This window comes from Microcaecilia unicolor, chromosome 1, assembly GCF_901765095.1.
Source record: "Microcaecilia unicolor chromosome 1, aMicUni1.1, whole genome shotgun sequence".
NCBI classification, from domain to species: Eukaryota; Metazoa; Chordata; class Amphibia; order Gymnophiona; family Siphonopidae; genus Microcaecilia; species Microcaecilia unicolor.
Genome location: NC_044031.1, coordinates 639,439,068 through 639,464,125, shown reverse-complemented (window position 1 = coordinate 639,464,125; position 25,058 = coordinate 639,439,068). Strand labels below are relative to the sequence as shown.

General features: G+C 44.4%; 1 protein-coding gene across 2 annotated transcripts; it reads left to right on the top strand.

Moving 5' to 3' along the window:
- The first annotated feature begins 1,887 nt into the window (after positions 1 to 1,887).
- LOC115482106 (transmembrane protein 246-like) lies at positions 1,888 to 24,750 on the top strand. 2 transcript variants are annotated; one of them, XM_030221684.1, is made up of 3 exons: positions 1,944 to 1,980; positions 13,841 to 14,011; positions 21,883 to 24,750. In XM_030221684.1, the coding sequence occupies exon 3, from the start codon at positions 21,978 to 21,980 to the stop codon at positions 23,190 to 23,192; it is 1,215 nt and encodes a 404-aa protein (XP_030077544.1). In that variant the 5' UTR covers positions 1,944 to 1,980; positions 13,841 to 14,011; positions 21,883 to 21,977; the 3' UTR covers positions 23,193 to 24,750. The 2 variants fall into 2 exon arrangements, with proteins under 2 accessions (XP_030077536.1, XP_030077544.1); XM_030221676.1 differs by lacking the exon at positions 13,841 to 14,011 and having other exon boundaries at positions 1,888 to 1,980.
- Positions 24,751 to 25,058: the final 308 nt, after the last annotated feature.

Below are 25,058 nucleotides of genomic sequence, written 5' to 3'. Positions count from 1 at the left end.
GCTGAGAAATTCTCCCTTCAAACACCCTACCCCAGCTCAAGCAGGTGGTGGGTTTCCAGCATTAGGAACACCGTTCTTTTTTGCACTGTTCTCTGAACATGAGAAGGAATACCGTTTGCATACATTTAAATGTATTTATTTAAAATTCGTATGACCCGCTCAATCCACATATCATTTACGCTAATTTTTGGCAGGCAGGTTATTTCTGCCGCTAGTGTCCTTTGAGCATTGTGCGCACATTAATATGCATGCTGTTACGGAGCTAATGGGCAATAACACAGGCATTGTGTTTGCGAGTAGGGACTCTGCCCACACTGCAGAGAAGGGTGAAGCTTTGCGGGGCTTTACAGAGCTCTATAAGCCTTGCTGGAAGCTAAGTTGTGTTACTCTATGAATAAACCTGTCTGTTAGAAAAATGAATGCAGATACAACTCAGCGATGTCCTCTTCTTCTGCCAGTTGGAGCTCTACTGCTGCATTCATGCAGTTCAAAGTGATAGTTGGACCTGTTCCCTCTTCTCACTGTCAGGCCAGTCACTGCAGAAAGGAGGTGCAGGAATCAGCAGGTTGGGGGTGGGGGAGTTGCACATGTGCTGCCATCCAGTTACAAGTGATGTGACCTGGCCTGACCTCCAGTTTCCCATGGAAATTCCACGAGAAGTGGCTAATTCCACAGTAAAGGATGATGCTCATATCTGATCTGAAGAGAGGGGATGGGATTTGATATATCTCCTTTCTGTGGTTATAATCAAAGCGGTTTACATATTAGATATTTATTTTGTACCTGGGGGCGAGGGAGGATTAAGTGACTTGTCCACAGTCTTAAGAAGCTGCAGTGGGAATCAAACTCAGTACCTCTGGTTCTCAGGCTGGTTCTGGTTAATTAGGTTACTCACTCCTCCACCTAAAAGCTAATCAAAATACGTATTAAGTTAGTCCAATAAAAAAGGTGTCAGCTTATTTTCTTTTCTTTGTTTTATTTCTGTTTTTACCTTTAAAAGTGGACTTACACGGCTACCACAACACTTTAGTTATGGTAAAGGACATATTTGGCAGCACCTTCTGTGTATAATGCACATGTGGGAGTCCAGGGGCCATGCTACAAAAGCAATGAAGTCACTTGAGAGACTTTGTACATCTGAAAACAAATAATTAATTATATAGTCAGAGAAATAAGACCAGGAAAGCATTTTCAGGGCTCAAAGGTCAGCAGGCCTGACAGTTCATTGCACACTCTTTACCACTCAGTTCACTGCTATTTGGCTTCCCCTGCAGCCTTTGCTTCTGCTCTGAATAGCACATTTTTTAAAATGTGTAGATCATGGCCTCCCTTTTATCTGCGAATTGGATGAATAAGCCTGTTTCTTTACCCTCTAACTTGTTTTGCATGTATTTCATACAGGGCATCTGTTATTAGGAATGTGTGCTGCTGCTCGACTGCTGCTGTCACAATATGAGCGTAGTCACCTGAAGGGCACATTCACGAATTGTATTCAAAGCATTCCGTGAATAACTTTAGTTTGTCGATATTATTACTTCTGGACATGTATGCATGCGACTTATCCTCTAGTACTGCTTTGCAGAGTATGCATATCATTTATCTCTTACTGACACGAGGTCAACAAAGCAAACCTAGAAGACTTATAGTCCAATGAATGCTGCCTCCCTGCCTCTGGTTTGTTCCATGCTTCTTTATCCTCTTTCAGGGCTCCCTCTGAAATACTGTAAGGGAACTCCGCTCCCCCTGCAGAGTCTGAGGTTACTGATCACTTGGAGTTTGCATTAGCACAATTCGTTATTTCATACCCTGTTCCTTTCCTGCCCCTCCCTTCCTGCTGCCGTTTGGCTGTTTAGGTAATAGGTTCTGCTTGCATGTCCAAGAAAGAAGAAGCCTAATTTATGTGCCGGATTGAGAGAATTAGTAAGAAAACAGAAACCTATGCACAGACCCTGTTGTGCCCCAAGACCGTAGGACCCAGAGGTAAGTCTAGGGCACTTTTTTTTATTATTTTTTTTGGATTGGTTTTACCATGCTTGAAGTTCAGACACATTGAAGTGTGTGAGGCTTATAACTGGACACAGCACTCAGGGGCCTCCAGCCACCATCTGATGGCGTGAGAAAGTGACTTCACTCATCTGCACATCTGGGAACTTTTCAGTCCTGGTGACCCTATTTGCGTGTATTGGAGGGCAAGGGAGAAGGTGAGTGGGACCTTGCTGTCCCTCAAAAACATAGGACCCAATATTCAAAGGATTTATGCTCCTGACTTTGAGAGTTATGCTTATAAATTGGCCTGTTTGAACATGTACTGGGGCTGAGTGCATCAATTTTTACTCAAAATTTCTCAAAACTCATAGGGGTCGATATTCTGCTGGTGGCGATCAATGTTTCGCTGACTGCTGCTGGCACTAAACCTGGATATTCAATGCCAGCCCATGCCTGGGCACTGGCATTGAATGTCCAGGTTTACAGAGCCAGCTAACAAGTAGCCGTTAAGTGTGATAACGCATAAAGATAGGACTGACTTTTATGCTGAATATCAACACTTAAGTGAAGGAGTGGCCTAGTGGTTAGGGTGGTGGACTTTGGTCCTGGGGAACTGAGGAACTGAGTACAATTCCCACTTCAGGCACAGGCAGCTCCTTGTGACTCTGGGCAAGTCACTTAACCCTCCATTGCCCCATTTAAGCCGCATTGAGCCTGCCATGAGTGGGAAAGCGCGGCGTACAAATGTAATAAAAATAAAATAACTGCCCAACTGCTGACTCTGTCCCTGGAACACCCCCAAAATACCCAGTTTTGAGATCACAGTGCTGCTGAAAATAAACATTTAACCTCAACAGGCAATTTTACAGGTTAGGAGCTGTTTTTGGCTAGTTAAATCGCATTGAATATTGACCTGTTAAGTTTAGGAGCATAAAAGTGGCAGATTTAGGGTGGAGAATAGAAGGAGCTCAGCACTGATTTTCAGCTCTAGCCTCATAAATTAGGCTCATAAATCTAGGCAAATGAATGGCAGATTTAAATTTATGAGCATAACTTTTAAGCCCCTAAATTAAGATGATTTTTAGCTGAAAATTTATGCTCATAAATTTCACTGAAAATAGAGTACAAATTTGGAGGCTAATTTAGGAGCTCAACTTTTTTTGAATATTGGACCCTGGCTTTCTTTTTCTTGCTCTGTCTTTCTGTCTCTGGGCCCAAATCCCACCAGCCTCTAAACTTTCCATCTGTTCATCTTTGCTGCCACTGGAGGATTCAGCCTTAGTTCTCTTTTCCTTCCTTTTGCTGCTGCTGCTGCTGCTACTACTACTTATTTCTATAGCACTACTAGATATACATAGTACTGTACATATTATATATGAGTACTTTCTCTGTCCCTAGAGGGCTCACAATCTATGTTTTGTACCTAGGATACTGGAGGGTTGGGTGGATTGCCCAAGGTCAAAAAGAGCTGCAGTGGGAATTAAACCCATGTAGCCAGAATCAAAGCCTGCTGCACTAACCATTAGGTTACTCCTCCACCCCTGCAAGTTAGCTACCACAGCCTTCTCCTTCTTGTCCATTTGGGCCTATTCAGCCAGTGCCAGCACCCAGTGCTTCTCCAGAGACCAGTCATTTCATAGTCACTCTCTGGGTGAAAGCTGAAGCGTTCCCACTTTATGTAATAGTCCTGTTATGTGTATGTTTATTAAAAACTTGCTATACTGCATCTTCCAAACATGTGGATCTAAGCTGTTTACGATTTTAAATACAATAAAATAAAGTAAAATAGTGGAAAAGAACACCATCATAAACAGGACAGAGAACAAACATTCAGACAGTCTCAGTCAGGCCAGACAGATAAACGAAGGCCCAGCTTCCGACAAACTACTTACTGGGGCTACACTGAAAGGCCAAAATGTGTTTTAAGAAGATACTTGAAGCACCAAAAAGGATGGTTCAGAATTAATGTGTGCAGGGAGGGAATTCCAGAGACTGGGAGCCAGAAAGTAAAAAGCAGAGTGTCAAGTGGATTCTAAATGGACCTGTCTAGGCCCAGGAAGGACCATATGAGTGGAGTAAACAAGATGAAGTATATGAGACAGATGAGGTAGAAAGATAGACAGGAACACCAAAATAAAATGCCTTGTGAGCTAGGATTAAAATCTTAAAAGGAAATTCGGAAATGAACAGGGAGCTGGTGTAATCGGGATAAGAGAGAGGAGTGGCATGATCAGTTTTGCTAGCTTTGTAGATGAGCCGAATGGGGACAGCTTTTTATGACAGTATTGCCTTTCTGACTCAACACAGGCTAAACCTTCATAAAGAATTTTAATTGGGCACAACCAAGCGAACAGTAAATTAAAGATTCAAAGCAGATTTAGAAAGATATATATTGACAGCAAACCTGTATGGCTTTGAGATGCTGAGCACACTACAGAGTGCTGGGCTTGATGGACCTTTGGTCTTTTCCGAGCGTGGCAGTGCTTATGTACTTATGTAATGCCGGCCAATGTCCGGATTCTGGCATTGAATTTCCAGGTTCAAGGAGCTGGCGAAAACTTACCTGGTTAAGTGTGATATTTAGCACTGAATCGGCTATGGTGAACAGCATTAACATAGGACTGACTTTTATGCGGTTACCTTGGCCAGTTAAGTGCTGAATACTGGCACTTAACTGGCCAATTGCTGACTCCGTCCTGGAACACCCCCAAAATAGATAGTTTCAAGTTTAGAAGCACTATGCAGTTAAGTGCCACTGAATAAGACTGGTTAGCCCGAACAAGTGATTTAACCTGCCAGGAGCTGTTGTTGGCTGGTTAAATTGCTTCGATATTGATCTCATTGTGAACTGGTCTTTCAGCCACAAGTATACCAGGGACTTGTCTGCACAGAGCTTTTTACTCAGCCTTTCTCCTTGATGTGAAGAGTAGATGTAAGGGCCCCATTTAAACCGCAGCACCTTTATACTAAATATTTCAACAGTGCACACAGCTGCCAGTCACACCCTAACTGGTCTCACCCCAGGCCCCAGCCTGTAAAGTGACATTCTCTAATTGTGTATTTTGCCTTTCTCTTTCCTTTCAGTTACAGCTCATGTCCCTCCCCTCCCTTTGATTTTTGTATTTCTATCATGTGTATCATGGAAACCTGCCACATAGCTTAACATTTCAATGATTTCCCACTAAAGAAATCAGGAGGGTTTCTTAAGTATATTTATATCAGCCAGTATTCAGATCGTACAAGGTTACGGTGAGGTCTTCTGGAAATAAATATTCTTTCTCATATGTTTTACAAGTTTTAAAACTTGTTTCTGGGCCTAGAAGTTGCTTCTTCATCCTCCTTCTTTGGACTTCCAGTTTGCCTCTTTTGTTTTTGCTGTTTGACCAAATGTAGGGGGCTTTTGTGCTTCTCTTTAAATTTAACCACTTTGGGAATAATTTTAAAAAGCATTTTCTGCATTAAAAGTATGTTTTACATACAGAAAATAGTGCTTATAAAATTCTGTGATTATATTCATGCATAGAAAAGGGATGGGCTGTTGTCTGAAACAAATGTTGTTCACACATAACAGTGCACACTATGGACCAGATTCAGTAAATGGTGCCCAGATTTGGGTGCCAGAAAAAATCAGCACCTAACGCTATTCTATAAAGGATGCTCTGGGTTGAGTGCCCTTTATAGATTCGTGCGTAGCGCTGATTGCTATACCCAAATCTGGCTGCCAGGATTTACGCCTGCTGAAACCAGGTGTAATTCCTGGCACGCAATTTGGGCATGCATCCGCAATATTCTGTAACACTGCATGCAAGTTTCTGGAACACCCCTGATGAGCCCATGCCTATCCCTTGGCCATGCCCCCTTTTGAGATGCACACCATGGGATCTGAGCATGCAGTTCTATAGAATAGCATGTAACAAGATGCATGTGCAAATCCAAATCAATGCCAATTAACATCAACAATTGATTAACACCCAGTTATTGACATTAATTGGCTAATTACCCAATTTAGTTGTATGTGCATCTCAGGATTGCTCCCAGATTTGAGCAAGCAAATTTAAGCAGCTTTTATAGAATCCCCTTGTATATGCACATAGTGCACTCTCTTTCCTGATAGCAACAGTTTATGCATGTGTACACTATTGAGAAAGAGGGCACATTGGGAATTGTATAAATGGTGCTGAGAAAGAGAAGCACTAAGTGGTAGTCTAGAGATGGTGTGCCTGATGGGAGGGTTTTTAGGGGTTGTAAGTTCTGTCGAGCAGGGACTGTCTCTTCATGTTCAAGTGTACAGTGCTGTGTACATCTCCCTGACCATCTTCATAAAACCCACCTCTTCAATGCTGCATTCGGCACCTAACTCTTACCATTCAGTAAATCCAGACTGCCCCAATTTGACCACCCCTATCGGACTGACCGTTCACTTGTCTCTTAGATTGTAAGCTCTTTGAGCCGGGACCATCCCTCTATGTTTAAATTGTACAGCGCTGCGTAACCCTTGTAGCGCTTTAGAAATGTCAAGTAGTAGTAGTAGTAGTAGCACTATAGAAATGATAAGTAGTAGTAGGGGTTGGAGGTTTTTATAAGTTTGCACTCTACCTAAATGCTTAGATAGGCAGGTATGCTCCCATGCTACTTACTTGAAAGCATAGGCTGAAGAAAGCAGCATTCAAAGCATACTGCTTGCCAAAGTATAAGCTGAACCCAAAACATAACTTACCAAAAGCACACACCAAATCCCAGAAGTGGTCAGTCTCCTGTTTTGGTTTGCCTTTTGTCAGAGAGTCCTGCCTACCAGTACCTTTAGCTGTCAGGTTGAGTTCTTTCACAATTTCTTCTGTTTACCCCTTGGGCACAAAACCCAAGGGTCCCAATAGTTTTCACTGGCTCCCAACCTCTTCCTTTAAAGCTCCCTGAGTCTTCTTTGGGCCTCAGAGTTCTGATTTAGTTCTTCTATGCAAATAGAATGCAAATGAGTGCTGATCATTCCAACGCTTAGCTGTTCAGTTGTAATCCTGTCCAGAAGCAGTTCCACAACCCTCCAGAGAGTCAATCCCGCCCTTGCCACCTCCTACGTAATCTCCTCTGCCTGACTACAACCACCCCATGCAAGGCTCCGGGATTCGCTCTACGTGTAACAGTGAGGACTAGATCCAAGTTGTCTTCTTGTAGGATCATGGAGATACATTCCTTAACCTAGGAGATCTCCTTCCCAGTGATGGGATGTACACCCCATCACAGCAGGTTATACATGTATTTGGGTGTCAGCTTTATGCTTGCTGAAATCTGGTATAATTCCTGGTGCCAAAGTTGGGCAAAACAACCCATTATAGCATAATGCTATGTCCAACTCTTAAGAACAACCCTACCGGCCCATATCCCTCTCATAGCCACACTCTCTTTTGGGTTGCAAACTATTGGATTTAGACACCCGGTGTTATAGAACATCATGCAGCCAGCCAGCTGCATGTGCAAATCTTATTCAGTGCCAATTAACATCAATAACTGCTTGTTAGAATCCAATTATTGATAGTTTATTGTTCATTTGCCAATTAAGTTGCATGTGTATTTTGAAAGTATGCCATATATAGAACACAGGGGAAGATTGTACACTCTTAACAACATTCATTAAAAAAAACACACACACACACAAAACCCCCCACAAATTTTCTGGCTGCCCATCCCTAGCGTAGAAGTGCATGTGCCAGCATGATCATGCGTACTTTTATGCAGACTGAGGGCATAGTTTGGGCAGAGCTGGGTCAAAGTTATGATGCACATGGGTACCATATAAATAACACTCTGATTTTAGTTACAACCAAAAACCCTGATAAAACTCAACTGATGGGGAATTTAGGATTTTCAGTTTTAACCAAAAGATCCTCCCCTCCCCCCCCACCCCCCACCCTCCCCAAGTAGCCTGCTTCTCAGATACCTGGTGATTTAATTCCTCTACTGTCCTGGTGCTTCTCCAGACAGAGGCAGCAGCTGCATGATGTTATCACATCACACTGGCAGGGAGCTCAATCCCCTCATTGGTCACATAAGTGCTGCTAGAGGAGCAGGGCCAGTTGAAAAATGGTATTGGCAGCATTTGTGTCTCCTTTTACTTCTCTTCCCTCTCCTCACCACTGCTGATTTCTACTTAGTTTGTAATATCACATTTGCTTATTTCCGATCTGAGGAAGAAGGGCGACCTTCGAAAGCTAATCAAGAAATGTATTAAGTTATGTCCAATAAAAAAGGTATCATCTTATTTTCTTTTCCATGTTTTATTTTGTTTGATTTCTATTGATTCTACATGGAATGTTGCTATTCCACTAGCAACATTCCATGTAGAAGTCGGCCCTTGTAGATCAGCAATGTGGCCGCGCAGGCTTCTGCTTCTGTGAGTCTGACGTCCTGCACGTACGTGCAGGACGTCAGACTCACAGAAACAGAAGCCTGCGCAGCCTTCTACATGGAATGTTGCTAGTGGAATAGCAACATTCCATGTAGAATCTCCAATAGTAGCAACATTCCATGTAGAATCTCCAATAGTGGCAACATTCCATCTAGAATCTCCAATAGTATCTATTTTACTGTCATAGTAATGCTTGAATGTTTTCACTTATATACACTGTCAGCTAGCACATTTGCTTATTTCCGATCTGAGGAAGAAGGGCGACCTTCGAAAGCTAATCAAGAAATGTATTAAGTTATGTCCAATAAAAAAGGTAGCATCTTATTTTCTTTTCCATGTTTTATTTTGTTTGATTTCTATTGATAACCTTAAGAGTGGACTAACACGGCTACCACACTCCTCTACTTAGTTTGTAAAAACCAAGCCACACAATCTCAGCTGATGCATAGCCATGGGTGGGCTCGGTCCTGCCCAGCAGCAGCGCACATCTTTGGAGTAGTTGGTGGGGATCCTCATACCCCAGTAGCTGAACATGTCCTCTTTTGTAAGCCTCAGGCTGTCTGAATAGTGATGAAGTCAGTGGCTGACGCCAGCACCCCCATGCATTCTCAGTTCAAGTGCATGAACTGAGTATACATGGAAGTGTCGGTGTTGGGGGCTGTAAGCAGATCGCCAACTTCACCAGTGTTCAGATGGACTGGGGAGTTCCAGTGGAGGTGGTCATCAGCAAGCAGGGCCTGGGGATTCCCACCAGCAAAGGTATCAATTTTTATTGGGGGAGCAGGAGGAAAAGCGTGGGCCCACCCAGAAATTCACTTCTGGCTACACTACTGCCTCAGCCTGCTAGGTTTATCTTACTAAATAGAGGTATGTAGTGGTGATGAGAGTAAAGAAAACGCTGGCTAACTTAAATGCCACCCTTTTTCAACTGGTTCCACTACAGAGCAGCACAGTGTGATAACATCATGCAGCCATTGCAGAGGACAGAGTGATAGGAGGAGCTCAGCTGAAAGGGGGAGAACAGAGGACAGAGACCGAAAGGGGGAGACAGAGAGCAAGGAGAGAGGCTGAGGGCCAGATGCACTAAACCTAACGAGCCATTAACGAGCAAGTAGTAAACCCTGGCATGCACTAAAAGCCATTTTACGACGACGGTAGCAGCTAACGAAAACGGAATGCAGATGAGCAAATTGTGTAGAAACCCTATTGTAATGAGATGCACTAAGCTTTTCCGATTGCCTTAACGCTGGAATAGAGAATGCAAGTGAGCTACAACGAGTAGCTCATTTGCATTCCCTTTCCTTGATGCATAGCAGTTCCCTACCGATTCGCTATGAAATTCAGTAGGGAACGGCTCTAACGACCACTTTAGTGCATCTGGCTCTGAAAGGGGAACGGCAGAGGACAGAGACTGAAAGGAGGAGGAGAGAGAGCAAGGACAGAGTCTGAAAGGGGGAAACAGAGGTCAGAGACTAAAAGGAGGAGACAGAGCAAGGAGAGAGGCTGAAAGGGGAAGAACAGAAGACAGAAGGGGGAGACAGAGAAAAAGGAGAGAGGCTGAAAGGGGGAGAACAGAGGACAGAGGCTGAAAGGACAAGAACAGAAGACAGAAGGGGGAGACAGAGAACAAGGAGAGAGGATGAAAGGGGGAGAACAGAGGACAGAAGTGGGAGACAGAACAAAGATAGATGCAGGGGGAAACAGAGAAGAAGGAGAGAGGCTGGAAGAGGGAGAAAAGAGACTGAAGGGAGGAGACAGAGAACAAGGAGAGAGACTGAAAGGGGGAGACAGAGAGAGCAAAGAGAGAGGCTGAAAGGGGAAGACAGAGGGCAGAAACTGAAAGGAGGAGACAGAGAAGAAGGAGAGAGGCTGAAAGGGGGAGACTGAGAGCAAGAAGAGAGGCTGGAAGGGGAGTACAGAGGACAGAGACTGAAAGGAGGAGACAGAACAAGGAGAGAGGCTGGAAGGGGGAGACAGAGAGAGCAAGGAGAGAGGCTGAAAGGGGAAGACAGAGGGCAGAAACTGAAAGGAGGAGACAGAGAAGAAGGAGAGAGGCTGAAAGGGGGAGACTGAGAGCAAGAAGAGAGGCTGGAAGGGGAGTACAGAGGACAGAGACTGAAAGGAGGAGACAGAACAAGGAGAGAGGCTGGAAGGGGGAGACAGAGAGAGCAAGGAGAGAGGCTGAAAGGGGAAGACAGAGGGCAGAAACTGAAAGGAGGAGACAGAGAAGAAGGAGAGAGGCTGAAAGGGGGAGACTGAGAGCAAGAAGAGAGGCTGGAAGGGGAGTACAGAGGACAGAGACTGAAAGGAGGAGACAGAGAACAAAGGGAGCAGCTGAATGAGAGAGAATAGAGGATAGAAACAGAAGGAAGGAGAGAGAGTAAGAAGAGAGGCTGGAAGGGGGAAACAGAGAACAGAAACATGCGTGGGATAAGCATAAAGGAATCCTGTGCCGAAGGAATGGATACTCAGGAGCTTAGTCAAGATCGGGAGGCAGGGCTGGTGGTTGGGAGGCGGGGATAGAGCTGGGCAGACTTATACGGTCTGTGCCAGAGCCGGTGGTGGGAAGCGGGACTGGTGGTTGGGAGGCGGGGATAGTGCTGGACAGACTTGTACGGTCTGTGGCAGAGCCGGTGGTTGGGAGGCAGGGCTGGTGGTTGGGAGGTGAGGATAGTGCTGGGCAGACTTATACGGTCTGTGCCTGTGCCAGAGCTGGTGGTTGGGAGGTGGGGCTGGTGGTTGGGAGGCGGGGATAGTGCTGGGCAGACTTATACGGTCTGTGCCCTGAAGAGCACAGGTACAAATCAAAGTAGGGTATACACAAAAAGCAGCAAATATGAGTTATCTTGTTGGGCAGACTGGATGGACCGTGCAGGTCTTTTTCTGCCGTCATCTACTATGTTACTATGTATGTAGAAACAGAAAGGGAACTGAAACCACCTAAAAGGTGCTCTAAAATTTCATTGGGCAATGGAAAAACAGTGATAAACGCATATTTTGTCACCCTCCAAAATCACATAATTGCTTCAAAATAAAAACCTAGGCTCAAAAACTCTATTTGATAAAAGAGGTTCAGTGTGCATTCACATTTACACCTGACTCAGAGCAGGTTTAAATTTGTGCAAAAACATTTGTGTGCTACTGGGAGTCATTTCGGGAGCCTGTTTTACAAAGGTATGTAGGCATCTCTGTTGCCTTTACAAAATAGTACTTTTCTGACATTTTTATAGTCACCCTGTTCTAAAATTACCCCATTTTTTGCATTACTGTGGTAATAACATAACCATCTCCATCCCCTTCCATACCTCATTAGATGAAATCACAGATTTGATCGAAGCGAGTTTTTCCATCTTGGAACGTTGGGCCGAAGTATTCCGGTTTAAGATCAACAAAGACAAAACTCAGTGTCTTGTGCTTTCGTCCGTCCATGCCAGATTTTCCACCAACTCCCTTGTCATTAAAGACCAGACCCTCCCTATTTCACAGAGCCTTAGACTTCTGGGTGTTGAGCTGGACCCTCACCTGCACCTGGATCCGCAAGTGCGAGCGGTCACCAAGCGGATGTTCTATGCAATGTGGAGGCTGCAGCGTGTTAGGTTTTGTCTCACCAGAGAGCTCTTCCGCACTCTCGTTCACTGGCTAGTTCTGTCTCACCTGGACTACTGCAGTGGGATTTATGCAGGCTGCCAGGAGCATCTACTGAGGAAATTCCAGACTGCCCAGAATACTGCTGCAAGACTCATCTTGGCCAAACCGCGCTTGGTTTATGCGCAGCCCCTACATTTCAATCTACACTGGCTACCTGTGAGAGAACGAATCGCATTCAAGATCTGCACTCTGACACATAAAATAATCTAAGGCTTAGCTCCGGAATATATGATTCCTCTAATATATCTCCCACCTAGAAATGCCATCACAACAGCACGCACCTTTTTACAACTACATTATCCATCTTGCAGGGGTGTTAAATACAAGCTTCTTTTTGCCTCTACTTTCCACTACTCCAGCCCAAAGACTTGGAACGCTCTTCCCCTGTACCTAAAATCACAAGCTGACCACCTTCTTTTCAAGAAGCTGCTGAAAACGTACCTTTTTGAACAAGTGTATTCCATTAGTAATTCTGCTGTTTAGCCATCCTAATTGCTGCTAATGTTTTATCCTTATTCTACTGCTAAATTCATGTGTTGTATCTTTTAACTTTTGTAATTCATGGAAGCCACATTGTGTCTGCATTTGTGGGAAAATGTGGGGTAGAAATGAACCGTAAATAAATAATAAATAAATAAGACATTTAAAAATAGTCCTGCCATTTCTCGGCCAGAAAATACAAATTTTTCCAGATATTTCCAGAGACACGCAAAAGCGTCGGAAATCATTTCTTTTAATGAAACCAGCTGTAATTCAACTGGGTGCAACATTTTACTTGCGATACCCATGCAAGTGTGTGGTGAGATACCAATCAAATAAATATGCATTTTTTGATCCGGCTCAATTAACAGCATTCCTTACCTCAAGGCAAAATCGGGGATCTTAGAACATCTATACCCTTTAAAATATAGTTTGCACTGATCAATGTTGGCTGTTACCATTTGTTGCTTTATTATTGATAAATTTCGTATAATATATATTCCATTTCTTAACATCTTGCCTTCAAAATGTGGACTTGAGCAAGAAATTTCAGTACCTTTTTCTTTTTGTTTCTTTCTTCAAATAAGTTGAAATGTATTGCTTTTCAAACAAGTGTATTGCTTGATTTAAATGTAAAAAACTTGAAAATAAAATAATAAAAAAAAAAAAATAGTCCTGCCATAAAGTTATGTGACTCCTGTTTTTACGAGAACTCAGAGTTGCTCTGTGCACTGCTGCAGGGGAGAAAAAGAAAGTTACCCAGTTCCAGGCTGGAGATGTTAGGACAGTCCTGGATTTCTAACCATTCCTTACTGGTGCATTATGGGACCCTGTTGGCACTTGTTTTTTGACACGCACCGAGGCCCCCTTTTACCACAGCAGGTAAAAGGCAGGTCTTTCTTTTTTCAGTGAAGCACTTGCCGCACGGCCATTTGGGGGGGGGGGGTGAAGCCCTTAATGCCACCCGTTGAGGTGCTAACAAGGTGCTACAAAAATATTTTTGTAGCGCCTGATATGACTTGCGCTGGGGGGTGGGAACTACCGCGGGGCTGCTACGGTAGTCCGGCGTTACTTCCTTTTTAGTGAGCGGTAAGCCCGTGTTGGGCTTACCGCCGCTTTGTAAAAGGGGCCCTCCTTGACTTGCAGCACTGCTTTCAGTGGGCTGGAGCAGGCACTACAAATCCCACAGTGACTTGGGACTTTAAGTTCAAAACCAGGACTGGACAAAAAGTCTACAGCCTGGAACTAGGTAACTGGGCATCTGTTCTGTAATCAAGCCTTTAGGCACATTAACTCCTCTGTCCCGTGTCTAACCATATGATGAAGGTGGAGCTAAGCAGCAGCAGCTGAAAGGAAGGGCTAAAAGGAGACAGAAATGTGTGCAGCTGCCAGAGACTCTTCAACTGGGCGGAGCTGAGTCTCAGGCCAGGAAAAGGGAAATGTGCCCTGCCACCATGCCAGAGCTGTGATCGTCTTGATACTGCCACTGTAGAAGAGGTAAGTGAGGGAAGAAGCAGGGTCTAGGGCAATGGAAGAGAGAGCGGGGATCTCACTCACACCACTTCCTTCCCCTACACAGATGTCACAAGGAACTGTACAGCTAGAGTCTGCACACTTGTTTTGACTGCTGACTGCTCATTTATAGGGAAGATCAAAATAGATCCATGCAATGCCCTGGGTGCCCTTCACGGCCGGCGGGACTGGAGCAGACTTAATGCCGGTACATGTTCTGAGTTATGTTGTTTAGTTTCTGTATCTTTTCACTCCTTTACAGATGTAGTTTGCAAAACTGGCCCATAAAACAGCATCAATAGAAGTCTGTGCTTAGATGGGCCAAGGACAGGACACCTGTAGAATTGTAAAGCCCAGAAAACTCCAGCTTTCAGCTTTGCCCTGAAATGAAATGGTTGGTAGTAGTAATGGTGGTAGCGGATGCCAATATTTTGAGCAGCAGGAGTCCTCGGGTTACCATATGGCAACAGAAAAAGGAGGACGGATTGAGCCAGCCGGGTTTTACTTCCAGTGCTTTCAATGGAAGTAATTGAGCCAGCCGGGTTTTACTTCCATTGCTTTCAAAGCAATGGAAGTAAAACCCGGCTGGCTCAATCCGTTCTCCTTTTTCTGGAGCCATATGGTAACCCAGAGCAGGAGGAGGCAGTAAAAGTAGAGAAACAGGAAGTCCATTAGGTTGTGGAATACAGAGACGAGACTGTGGCTGTGGCAGAAGTGCAGGTGATGCCAGTGGGTAAAGGGGGTGGGGGTGGGGCACAGATCTATGAATGAATTTTATCAGTGAGCAAAAGAAGGATTATAGAGCCAGATGGTACAGCTGCAGCAGGGCCGGTGCAAGGATATTCCACACCCTAGACAACCTTTAGTCTTGCACCATGTAAAATTATCCTTTAGGCCCCTCATTTTCCTCTCCCACCTCCGCCCCATTATGATCACTGGCCCTCCAGAATAACCTGAATAAATGGGCTATTGAAAACTGTCCTGTCTCCCTGCTGTTACTCCACAGGGTAGCTCCTAAAATGGTCAGTGGTCTTTGTCATAAAGGGTATAGGGACAGACTTAAAGATCTCAATATGTATACTATGGAAGAAAGGCAGGGGAGGGGAGATATGATAGAGACGTTTCAATACCTATACAGCATAAATGCACATGAGGTGAGTCTCTTTCAATTGAAAGGAAACTCTAGAGTGAGGGAGCATAGGATGAAGGGGAAAGGGGACAGACTCAAAAGTAACCTAAGGAAATATTGTTTTCACGGAACGGGTGGTGAATTCATGGAACGGCCTCCTGATGAAAACAGTATCCGAATTCAAGAGAGCTTGGGACAAGTTCAATAGGATCTCTAAGGGAATGATAGGGAGAGTAGATCGTATGGATGGACAGCCTAAATAGGCCATATGGTTTTTATCTGCCTTCATTTTTCTGTTTCTAAATGATTCTCTGCTGAGTGCGGATCTTCCCGGCACCTAACTTTGAGCACCATTTACTGAATTCCGCCCTGTGTGCTCAGGTATCAGCACGTGGCTCTAATGCACAGCTTTTTGCATCAGCCTCCGAGTCTGCACTTGTGGACACACTCAGTGAGATGTGCTGTGGGTGGGGTGCAGGAAAAATGGTCATCATTGTGTTACTCAATTTAAATGCTACATTTGACACGGGAGATCACTCCCTTCTGGTAAACGAGTTTCATGGTCTTAATACTCCCAAACCTTTGAAAGATACAATGCAGAAACCTCTATAAAGGGACCCTCATTATGAAAGAGCTACTATTGATTCTCATCCACAGATGGAACTCAGCATTGTAGCATCCATGGCAGCCAAACATGTTTGTGTCCCTGTCAAACTCCCCCCCCCCCCCCCCCACCCCACACACACACACCCTGATCCAAAATCTTCTTTCGCTTAGTTTTTCCTCTAAAATTTGATTTCACACATAACAGTTTCCTGACAGTTAACAATATTTAACGGGACAAATAGGGCGGAGTAATTACAATACATAACAAATGACAATTAAGTATATATACAGGATCAAACGATTCTTCACATTTCTCCCCTCCCCATGTTCCCTAAGAGGATCTAGCCCCAACTGTCCACCTGCTCCCCCCCCCCCCCCCCACACACAAATACAGAGATCTAGTTGCCAATTAGAAAATAAGGCAAAAGCCTTTCTAAACTGCCAAGCTTTAGCTGTTTAATGAAATAGCAAATAGTTACTTTCTTTATGAGCTTCAAAGAGTTTCCAGATTTTTACAGTAAAATAGCCAAATACCCTCCATCTGGTTGTTGCAAGCATAATGTGCTGCAAGACTGAGACCTTCACCAGCAGTTCTCCACTCTGACCCAAGTCTCCTGTCTGGTTCATTCTTGTACTTCTTTCCTTTCTCTACCTTCCAGTCATCTTTTGGTCTTTTGAAGGCTTCGGTTTGTCCCTGTGTCTGTGAGCGAGTGTGACTCCCATATCCAGTAAGTAAAATACTGTTCCTTTAACAGGCTTTTACAAAGAAATACACTGTAGCATGCCCGATTCAATAGCAACACTACAAAACCCAGTTTCTTTCTCCAGGTAGCTGGGCCAAAGACTAAAAACCTAGCATATAGTCTTAGTAAGGTAGAAACTGCCAGTGGCCTGATTACAGCCTCAGTACAGCAGCATTTGGTGAATGTATGTTACTATGTTAAGTTGCAAAGGTTTCACTTCATTTATTCATTTTTTATTCTGTAGGAGTGGAGGAGTGGCCTAGTGGTTAGGGTGGTGGACTTTGTCACTTTGGTCCTGAGGAACTGAGTTTGATTCCCGGCACAGGCAGCTCTTTGTGACTCTGGGCAAGTCACTTAACTCTCCATTGCCCGCCGCATTGAGCCTGCCATAAGTGGGGGATACAAATGTAACAAAAATAAAATAAAATTGTAACTGGGTTACCCTTCCAGGGCCCAGCTGGGGCTGACACTGCTTAGCTTCCTTCCAAGTACCACATGGGTGGAAAGCTTTACTCCACAGTCCAGCACTCAGTCAACACTCTCAGGTTCCAGCGCTCTTTGTAAATGATCATCACCCTCTGTTCTCCTCCTAACAGGTTTCATTGACAAACACACAGCAACTCCAATGCTGCTTATAATTAAGAATTTTATTTGGCTTAAGCTTTAGTCACACAATTCCTAACCTTCATTGTGCACTTGGCCCTTTAACCCAGTCCACAATACCTCTCCAAGAGCTCTTTAATGTGTGCTCAGTCTCTTAGGACACTGCTCCCCCTACTTAGCCAATTATCAGTTGCAACAGCTTTGTAACATCAGAGCATTTCATCACAGACCCTGCTTGAACTCTTCAGCAACCTGCCAGGATTATTAGCTGCATAGCATCAAGACACTTAGCCAATTGTCAGCTCCAACAGCCCTTATAACATCAGGGCATTTAGTACCTTCCTGGCTATGAGAGGCTCCTCCTGGCCCTCCTTACTTGAGACCTTCTCTCCCAGTCACCAGGCATACCCCATCAAGCAGCAAACATTAGGCATCTGGCTTCCCCTCCTTACTCTCTCCACTGGGAGAAAGGAATTTATGAGGTGATCAATAATCCTCCCCACCTCTTTAGGCCCTGCCCCCTTGGTTCCAGTCAGATCTCAGTCTAGAACTCTCCTTCTCTACCTTTCCCTCCCCCACTTCGATAGCTCCACCTGGTGGCCTCCATAGGGAAAAGCTGATCCTATGACATGAGTGCTCTCTAGCTGTCCCTTTGGGGTATATCTCAGATATTCCCTTGGAGCTCCCTCTACTGGCTCTATCATGGCATTTTCCCAGTTTCTGGTAGAAGAATGCCCTCTGGCGGCTTCCTTGGGGTAGGGCAAACCTGTGTTTATCACAGCATGTATCGAAACATCAAATCTGTCTGAAGCAGGTTACAAAGAATTGAGGCTGTGGTAAGTGTAGCGCCTGCATACCGCAGCTTAAAATGGCATATCACAGGTGTCCTGTAGTAAGTTCCAAACTGGGGCACACAAACCACATGCTAAAGAAGTATTTTTTATTTTTTTCATGCAGGGGCAAGACAGGGGGGTGGAGAGTGGGTGTTCCTGTGCTAATCAATTAGCGTGTCCAAATTACTGTGCAATAACTGGTTAGTGGAGGATTACCATGGGACCACTGCTTTTTAACATATTTATAAATGATCTAGAGATGGGAGTAACTAGTGAAGTAATTAAATTTGCTGACGACACCAAGTTATTCAAAGTTGTTAAATTGCAAGAGGATTGTGAAAAATCACAAGGACCTTACAAGACTGGAAGATTGAGCATCCAAATGGCAGATGACATTTAATGCGAGCAAGTGCAAAGTGATGCATGTGGGAAAGAGGAACCCGAACTATAGCTATGTGATGCATGGTTCCACATTAGGAGTCACCAACCAGGAAGCGGGTCTAGGTGTCATTGTTGATGATACATTGAAACCCTCTGTTCAGTGTGCTGTGGCAGCAAAGAAAGCAAAGAGAAAGTTAGGTATTATTAGGAAAGGAATGGAAAATAAAAACAAGGATGTTATAATGCCTTTGTATCGCTCCATGGTGTGACCGCATCTTGAATACTGAGTGCAATTCTGGTCACCGCATCTCATAAAAGATATAGTGGAATTAGAAAATGCACAGAGAAGGGCAACAAAAATGATAAAGGGGATGGGACGACTTCCCTATGAGGAAAGGCTGAAAAAGCTGGGGCTCTTCAGCTTGGAGAAAAGACGGGTGAGGGGAGATATAATAAAGGTCTATAAAATACTGAGTGGAGTGGAATGGGTAGACTAGGGAGCACGCAATGAAGCTACAAAGTAGTCCTTCTTAAAAACCTTCAAAGTTTTGAATTTGCATCATGTTTACCTTACATTGTCAGGGCTGAACTAGAAGATTGTTCTTTCCAATGTATCCGTTGCCTCTGTAATTTTCCAAATGTCTCCTGTACTGCTATATTGTTGTTGAATGGATGTTTTTCCCTCCATTCTCTGATATTAATAAAGACTTGTTATAAATTAACAAAAAAAAATGAATCAGAGAAAATATTTCTTTACTCAATGTGTAATTAAACTCTGGAATTCATTGCTAGAGAATGTGGTAAAAGCAGTTAGTTTAGCAGGGTTTAAAAAAGGTTTGGATAGCTTCCTAAAAGAAAAGTCCATAAGCCATTGTTAAAATGGACTTGGGAAAATCCACTGCTTATTTCTGGGATAAGCAGCATAAAATGTATTGTATTGTTTTGGGATCTTGCCAGGTACTTGTGTCCTGGACTGGCCACTGTTGGAAACAGGATACTGGGCTTGATGGACTGGCAGAATCCCAATTACTAGCAGCATTCAAAGCTACCAATCCCAGGGCAAGCAGTGGCTTCCCCCATGTCCATCTCAATAAGACTATGGACTTTTCCTTCAGGAATTTGTCCAAACCTTTTATAAACCCAGATACGCTAACTGCTGTTACCACATCCTCTGACAAAGAGTTCCAGAGCTTAACTATTCTTTGAGTGAAAAAAATATTTCCTCCTATTTGTTTTACTGGAAGTAACCACATACCACCTATATTCAGTATCTGTTCCCTGATAACTACCTGGGTATTTCATACAGCTGTGCCCCAGACTGTCTTAGCACTACCTAGACATGGGGTAATTCTACAAAGCAGACACTTAACAGTTACTTGCCAATGACATGCATAAATGAGAGCATATATGCATGTATCTGCCAATATTCCACCAAAGCACTATTCGATAACTGTGCCAATAGCTGATGTAGCACATAATTTACAGGTGGGTGAATACAGGGGTGGTGTCTGGGCAGAGTATGACTGGGATGCCCACTTACAGGTTGTCAAAACCAGGAGGTTACCCCTTCTTAGAATCCAGAGCAAGAGCAAGGCATAGAGAAACCTGCTGGGAGAGATCAGCCTTTCCTGAAGAACTGGGAATCCAGGCGAGAGAGGAAATCCCAGACTGGATTAGGACTAGAGGTGAGTCCAGATCGAGGTTGCCTAGGCATCAATCACCCCAATAGGAGAACAGATGAGAGAGGATATGCAGGTTGTCCCTGGTTGCACCAACAGTATATAATGCCTCCCAGTACAACTATAGGGGGGGGGAGTCCCAGCCTAGTTTGGAGAAGCTGGAGGAGCCCACCCCTATGGATATAGGAGACTGAGAATCCTGTTAGAGAGTTGGTATCTAAGATTTAATGTATGAACTGCACAGATTTGGGAATACAGCATGACCTACAAGATATGGAAATGTGAAGAGAAGTTGAAAGGAGATAACTTTGGGTACTTGAAGGAATTAAAGAAACCTGCACGTTGTTTTTACTAGTTCTATGAGAGCTGTAGGGTGGGGAATAGTGATAAATTGCCAGTATGAAATTATCCCTTGGGGAGGGGCTGCCTGAGATTCCTTGAGCTTTATCGTTTGAGCCTTAAGCATTGGAGAAATTATGAAGAGACTTATAAAATGAGCATTGCCTGAAGAAGAAAGTATTATTTAGTTAAAAGGGGAAATTTGAGCCCTTAAAATAGGGAGCTGAGAACTGCATTTATAGTTGTAAAAGACCCAAAAGGATGTTGACATGGTGGATGGACCATTAGGACCCTCCATGTGTAGAGCCTGGGAGCAGGGAAGCAGTACTTTTCTCCCTGAGAACTTAATTTGCATAGGTCATTTGTAAGGCGTCACTAAACTCATATATTTGGATTATGTGATTAGAGCATAAGATGATTAAAAGACTTTGAGAAAGCCCTGTTTTACTACATTGGCCATTGATGTGAAAAGGGACTGAGCTTTTTGCCAAGTTTTGAATTTATTTATTCACCCTGAGTGAGACACACACACACACACCAGGCGCTAGCAAGGTTCCCATGTCCAGCGACCCCCCTCTCCCCCTGTGCCCACTGCAGCCACCCATGTCCAGCGACCCCCCTGCCCCCCCTGCAGCCACCCATGTTCAGCAACCCTCCTCTCTCTCCTGCCCCCCCTGTAGCCACCCATGTCCAGCGACCCTCCTCTTTCCCCTGCCCCCCTCCAGCCACCCATGTCCAGCGACCCTCCTCTGGACATGGATCAGCTGTGAGGCATGTTTTTTTTTCCCCCCCCCAGGTTCTGAAGTTGACATCATAATGGCTACGGTGATGTCAGCCTGATCTACGGAGCCTAGCAGACCAACTCGGAATGAGCCACGGTCCCAGGCAAGTCAGAACCATTATACCTCTATTCAGGAAATCTAGTCTGCCCCAATTTGATTGTCTGCACATTTTGTCAATTAGATTGTAAGCTCCTTTGAGCAGGGACTGTCCTTCTTTGTTAAACTGTACAGCGCTGCGTAACCCTAGTAGCGCTTTAGAAATGTTAAGTAGTAGTTGTAGTAGAACGTTGGAGGTGAGAATTATTATATAGGAAGTGGGTACATTGCACAGTTATAGTATTACCCCCTCCCTCCTCCCCCCCACACAGTCTAGGTAGGAGTTTCTCATACCCAGATAAGTGCTGCTGAATATGGGGCCCAAGTTAGATAAGACACATTTTTATTTAGTTCAAAGGATAAATAGTCTCTGAAGCTATTTTCTTGTCTTAACTAAATTCTGCTTCTTCTGATGTTTTTTGTTATCTTGGAAACTCACTTCACTTAGACTGTGTGTTCTACGGGGACAGGACAATACCTACTATACTGGAATCTTAACTTACATTGAACTCAGATATGGACAGACAAGTAAATAATATAAAATCCAAATCAAAAGACAAATCTGGTGACAATTCAGAGGTAAAAATCAGTGTGCAGCTGTTTCTGATGGTATTGAAGATTTTAATACAGTGGTCTCTAAGTATGTCTTTCTTTTTTTTCTGCAGGCTCAGCTCGGAGGCATGCTGAAAACTGTAATGTCTTCAAAGACAGTGTGAGAGCATGCAGACAGGGGTCTAATCAAGGGTCTGAGAGTGACAATATGGCCCTCTGGCTATCATTGACTTGCCACAGACGGAAACGTTACACCAACACCTGCCTTCAGCTCTTCGTTTTGACAGCAGTAACTTTTGGGATAGTGTTGCCCCTGATGTGCCATGATCTTCTGCACTCATATTATTTTATACGCAGCTGGCACCTGGACCACATGAGTTGGAAGTTTTTGGACAAAAATCTAGAGGAAGCACAGGCTGCTGTCCAATATTTTGATAACCTGCATCTATCGAACTCACCTTTGATGGCATCAGCCAATGCGGATGAACCTTCCTCTAAGCCGTGGCTGGTGATCACTGTTGTTACTGTTCAACGCCGGCTGGAGTATCACTACCCACTGCAGGTGATGTCACGTTTTCACCGCCTCCTGACACGCTGTGGTAATGCCTGCCGCCATCATCGCCTTTTCATCTGTAATGTTGACCAGAATCCACAAAGTCACCAAGATGCCCTTGTCCTGGCCAAGTTCTTCCCCACTGTGGTGCGCTATGGTGAGAAAAAGGAAACACCGCCTGAGGGGGTAGATTCTATCAACCTCTTCGAAAAGGAGAAGCGGGACTATGTGTACTGTCTGGCCAAGGTGCTTTCAACCTTTGACACCGAGTATGTGCTGATGTTAGAAGATGATGCGGTACCAGAGGATGAAATATTTTCCATTTTGCATCATTTGCTCCTAGCACGGTTCACAGAGTCACCTCTAGGGGGTGCACTTTATTTCAAGCTCTTTCACCCAGAAAGGTTGCAGCATTATGTGAACCCTGAGCCCATGAGAATCCTGGAGTGGATAGGGCTAGGGATGTTCCTGAGTACCCTCTTAAGTTTGGCATACACCTGGGCCATTGGTTATCGGGGCAGCAGCTGGCCCATATTTCTCTTCTTTATGCTGTACAGCATGGCACTGGTAGAACTCTTCGGGCGTCATTATCTTTTGGAGCTGAGGCGTCTGACACCAGCACTGTATAATGTTGTGCCTGTCACTGAGTGCTGCACGCCTGCGATGCTGTATTCTGCTGCCTCTGCCCACCGGACTCTGGAGTATCTCAGTGAGCTCCAGTGTAGGCCAGGCTTTGCTAAGGACACAGCTCTGTACTCCATCCTCTCTGAGAAGGAAGAATGGGCATTTGTAGTGGAGCCCAATCTAGTCAGACATGTGGGGCTCCATTCCAGCCTTAGAGGAATAAATAATAGTCCTAAATTACTCTAAATGCCCAAATTCTGCCAGTCAGAGCAAATATCCCACCCACAATGGCAGCTTAAAAGAGGATATCAAACAGAATACTGGATCTTCTCCATTGAAAGAGTTAAAAGAAAGATCCAGAAATAGCTCTGAACCACCCAAAAAGCTTTCAGCCTCCTTCAGTAACTAAAGACATGGTGTTTCGAGGTCCAAGATAAACCATTTAGAACAAGGGCACTTCATTGTTACTCTAAATTCTTGCAATATTCAAATAAGCCCTGTAACTATCAAAATACCACAAAGAATGAAGAACTCCAAACTTCTGTTTTGATACCAAAAGTGTTGGGGATGGGGGGGGGGGGGGGGGGGGGGGAGGCAAGCTGTCTCTGTGAATCTTCATAGTGCAAATGAGGTGGTCACTGGAGCTTGATTGTAATGTTGTGTTTTGAGTAGGAGCAGAGCATGTGAGGTGACCGTGCTGAACCTAAATTCTGCGAGAAAGCAACCATGTTGGTGCAAAGGAATAGGAACAGACTGTTATTTCTATAGTGCCATGATTATTTGCATTGACAGCCCATAACTACCAGCTATCATATTTTATGAGTGGTAAACTCTGGATCTGAGAGTTGTTAAGGTGGCCATTTATAAGAGGGGCACGGGCCCGTTTTTTGGAGTGAGCTTTTGATTACTCCAGTAAAAGTACTGACCAGGACAGAGATTGCATCAGTAGGTTCACATATTGCAGCAGTACTAGCTCAGTGGCGTGTGTGTACTGTGGAAGCAGGTTTATTTTGTCCACTTTGGCAGGCTGTAGGTGGTATTGCAGTGGATTGTGGGAAGGCTGCCACAGCCACTGAACGTGACATCTATGTAGCAGTATTTTTCAGTGAAGGTGTTGAGCAACCAGGAATTTCCCTGGTTACCCAAAGACTCTTATGAAGTGAAGTGAAGCATTTCCAATTTCAGCAATAAAGTTACCATAAAGCTACATGTCAGTAGTGAGAGGCTGCGCCAGCCCTGGCTTTACTCTTACTGAATATGTAAGGCAGTGTATGCCCAGATTCTGTAAAGGGGGGACAACTCACATAAAGAATTTGTTTGTTTGGGACCAGAGCCGGGAGGCTGAAGGCAGTTTCACCACTCTTCAGTCAGTGAGGCAGACCATACTAGGACTGGTGTTCTGAACTAAGAAATTTACTTTAAAGTCACTTCAGACAAATAACTGGGATAATGTACTAGCAGAGGCAGCATTTAAAACAGTTTTTACAAAGGTTCTTTATCTCCTTTACAACCTTTTTTCCTCCTTAGTATATTTCTGTATTCTCTCCTTAACTTTGCCCACAAGGGGCTGGATTCAGTAAATGGCATCCAAAGTTGGGCGCCGGAAAGATTCACACTAAGACAGTATTTAGCAAAGGACGCTCAACACTGAGCACCCTCTTGGATCTCACGCCTAACTTTGGGCGCCACTTACCCCTGCTGAAACCTGGTGTTGGATGTTGGACACGGAAGTGGCCCTATTCTATAATGTTGTGCCTAAATCTGGGAATGCCCCTGACCCTCCCATGGCCACATCCCCTTACAATTTATATAAGTACATAAGTAATGCCACACTGGGAAAAGACCAAGGGTCCATCGAGCCCAGCATCCTATCCATGACAGCGGCCAATCCAGGCCAAGGGCACCTGGCAAGCTTCCCAAATGTACAAACATTCTATACATGTTATTCCTGGAATTGTGGATTTTTCCCAAGTCCATTTAGTAGTGGTTTATGGACTTGTCCTTCAGGAAACCGTCTAACCTCTTTTTAAACTCTGCTAAGCTAACCGCCTTCACCACGTTCTCCGCACTGGCATAAAATTTGAGCATGAGGGGGAACAAGATGGTGTCTTG

Excerpts from the sequence above, each read along its gene's own strand:
- LOC115482106 (XM_030221676.1), top strand. The coding sequence starts at position 1,899 with ATGTGCCGGATTGAGAGAATTAGTAAGAAAACAGAAACCTATGCACAG. Across the intron at positions 1,981-21,882 it reads CAAGACCGTAGGACCCAGAG|GCTCAGCTCGGAGGCATGCT; the intron begins GTAAGTCTAGGG and ends TTTTTTCTGCAG.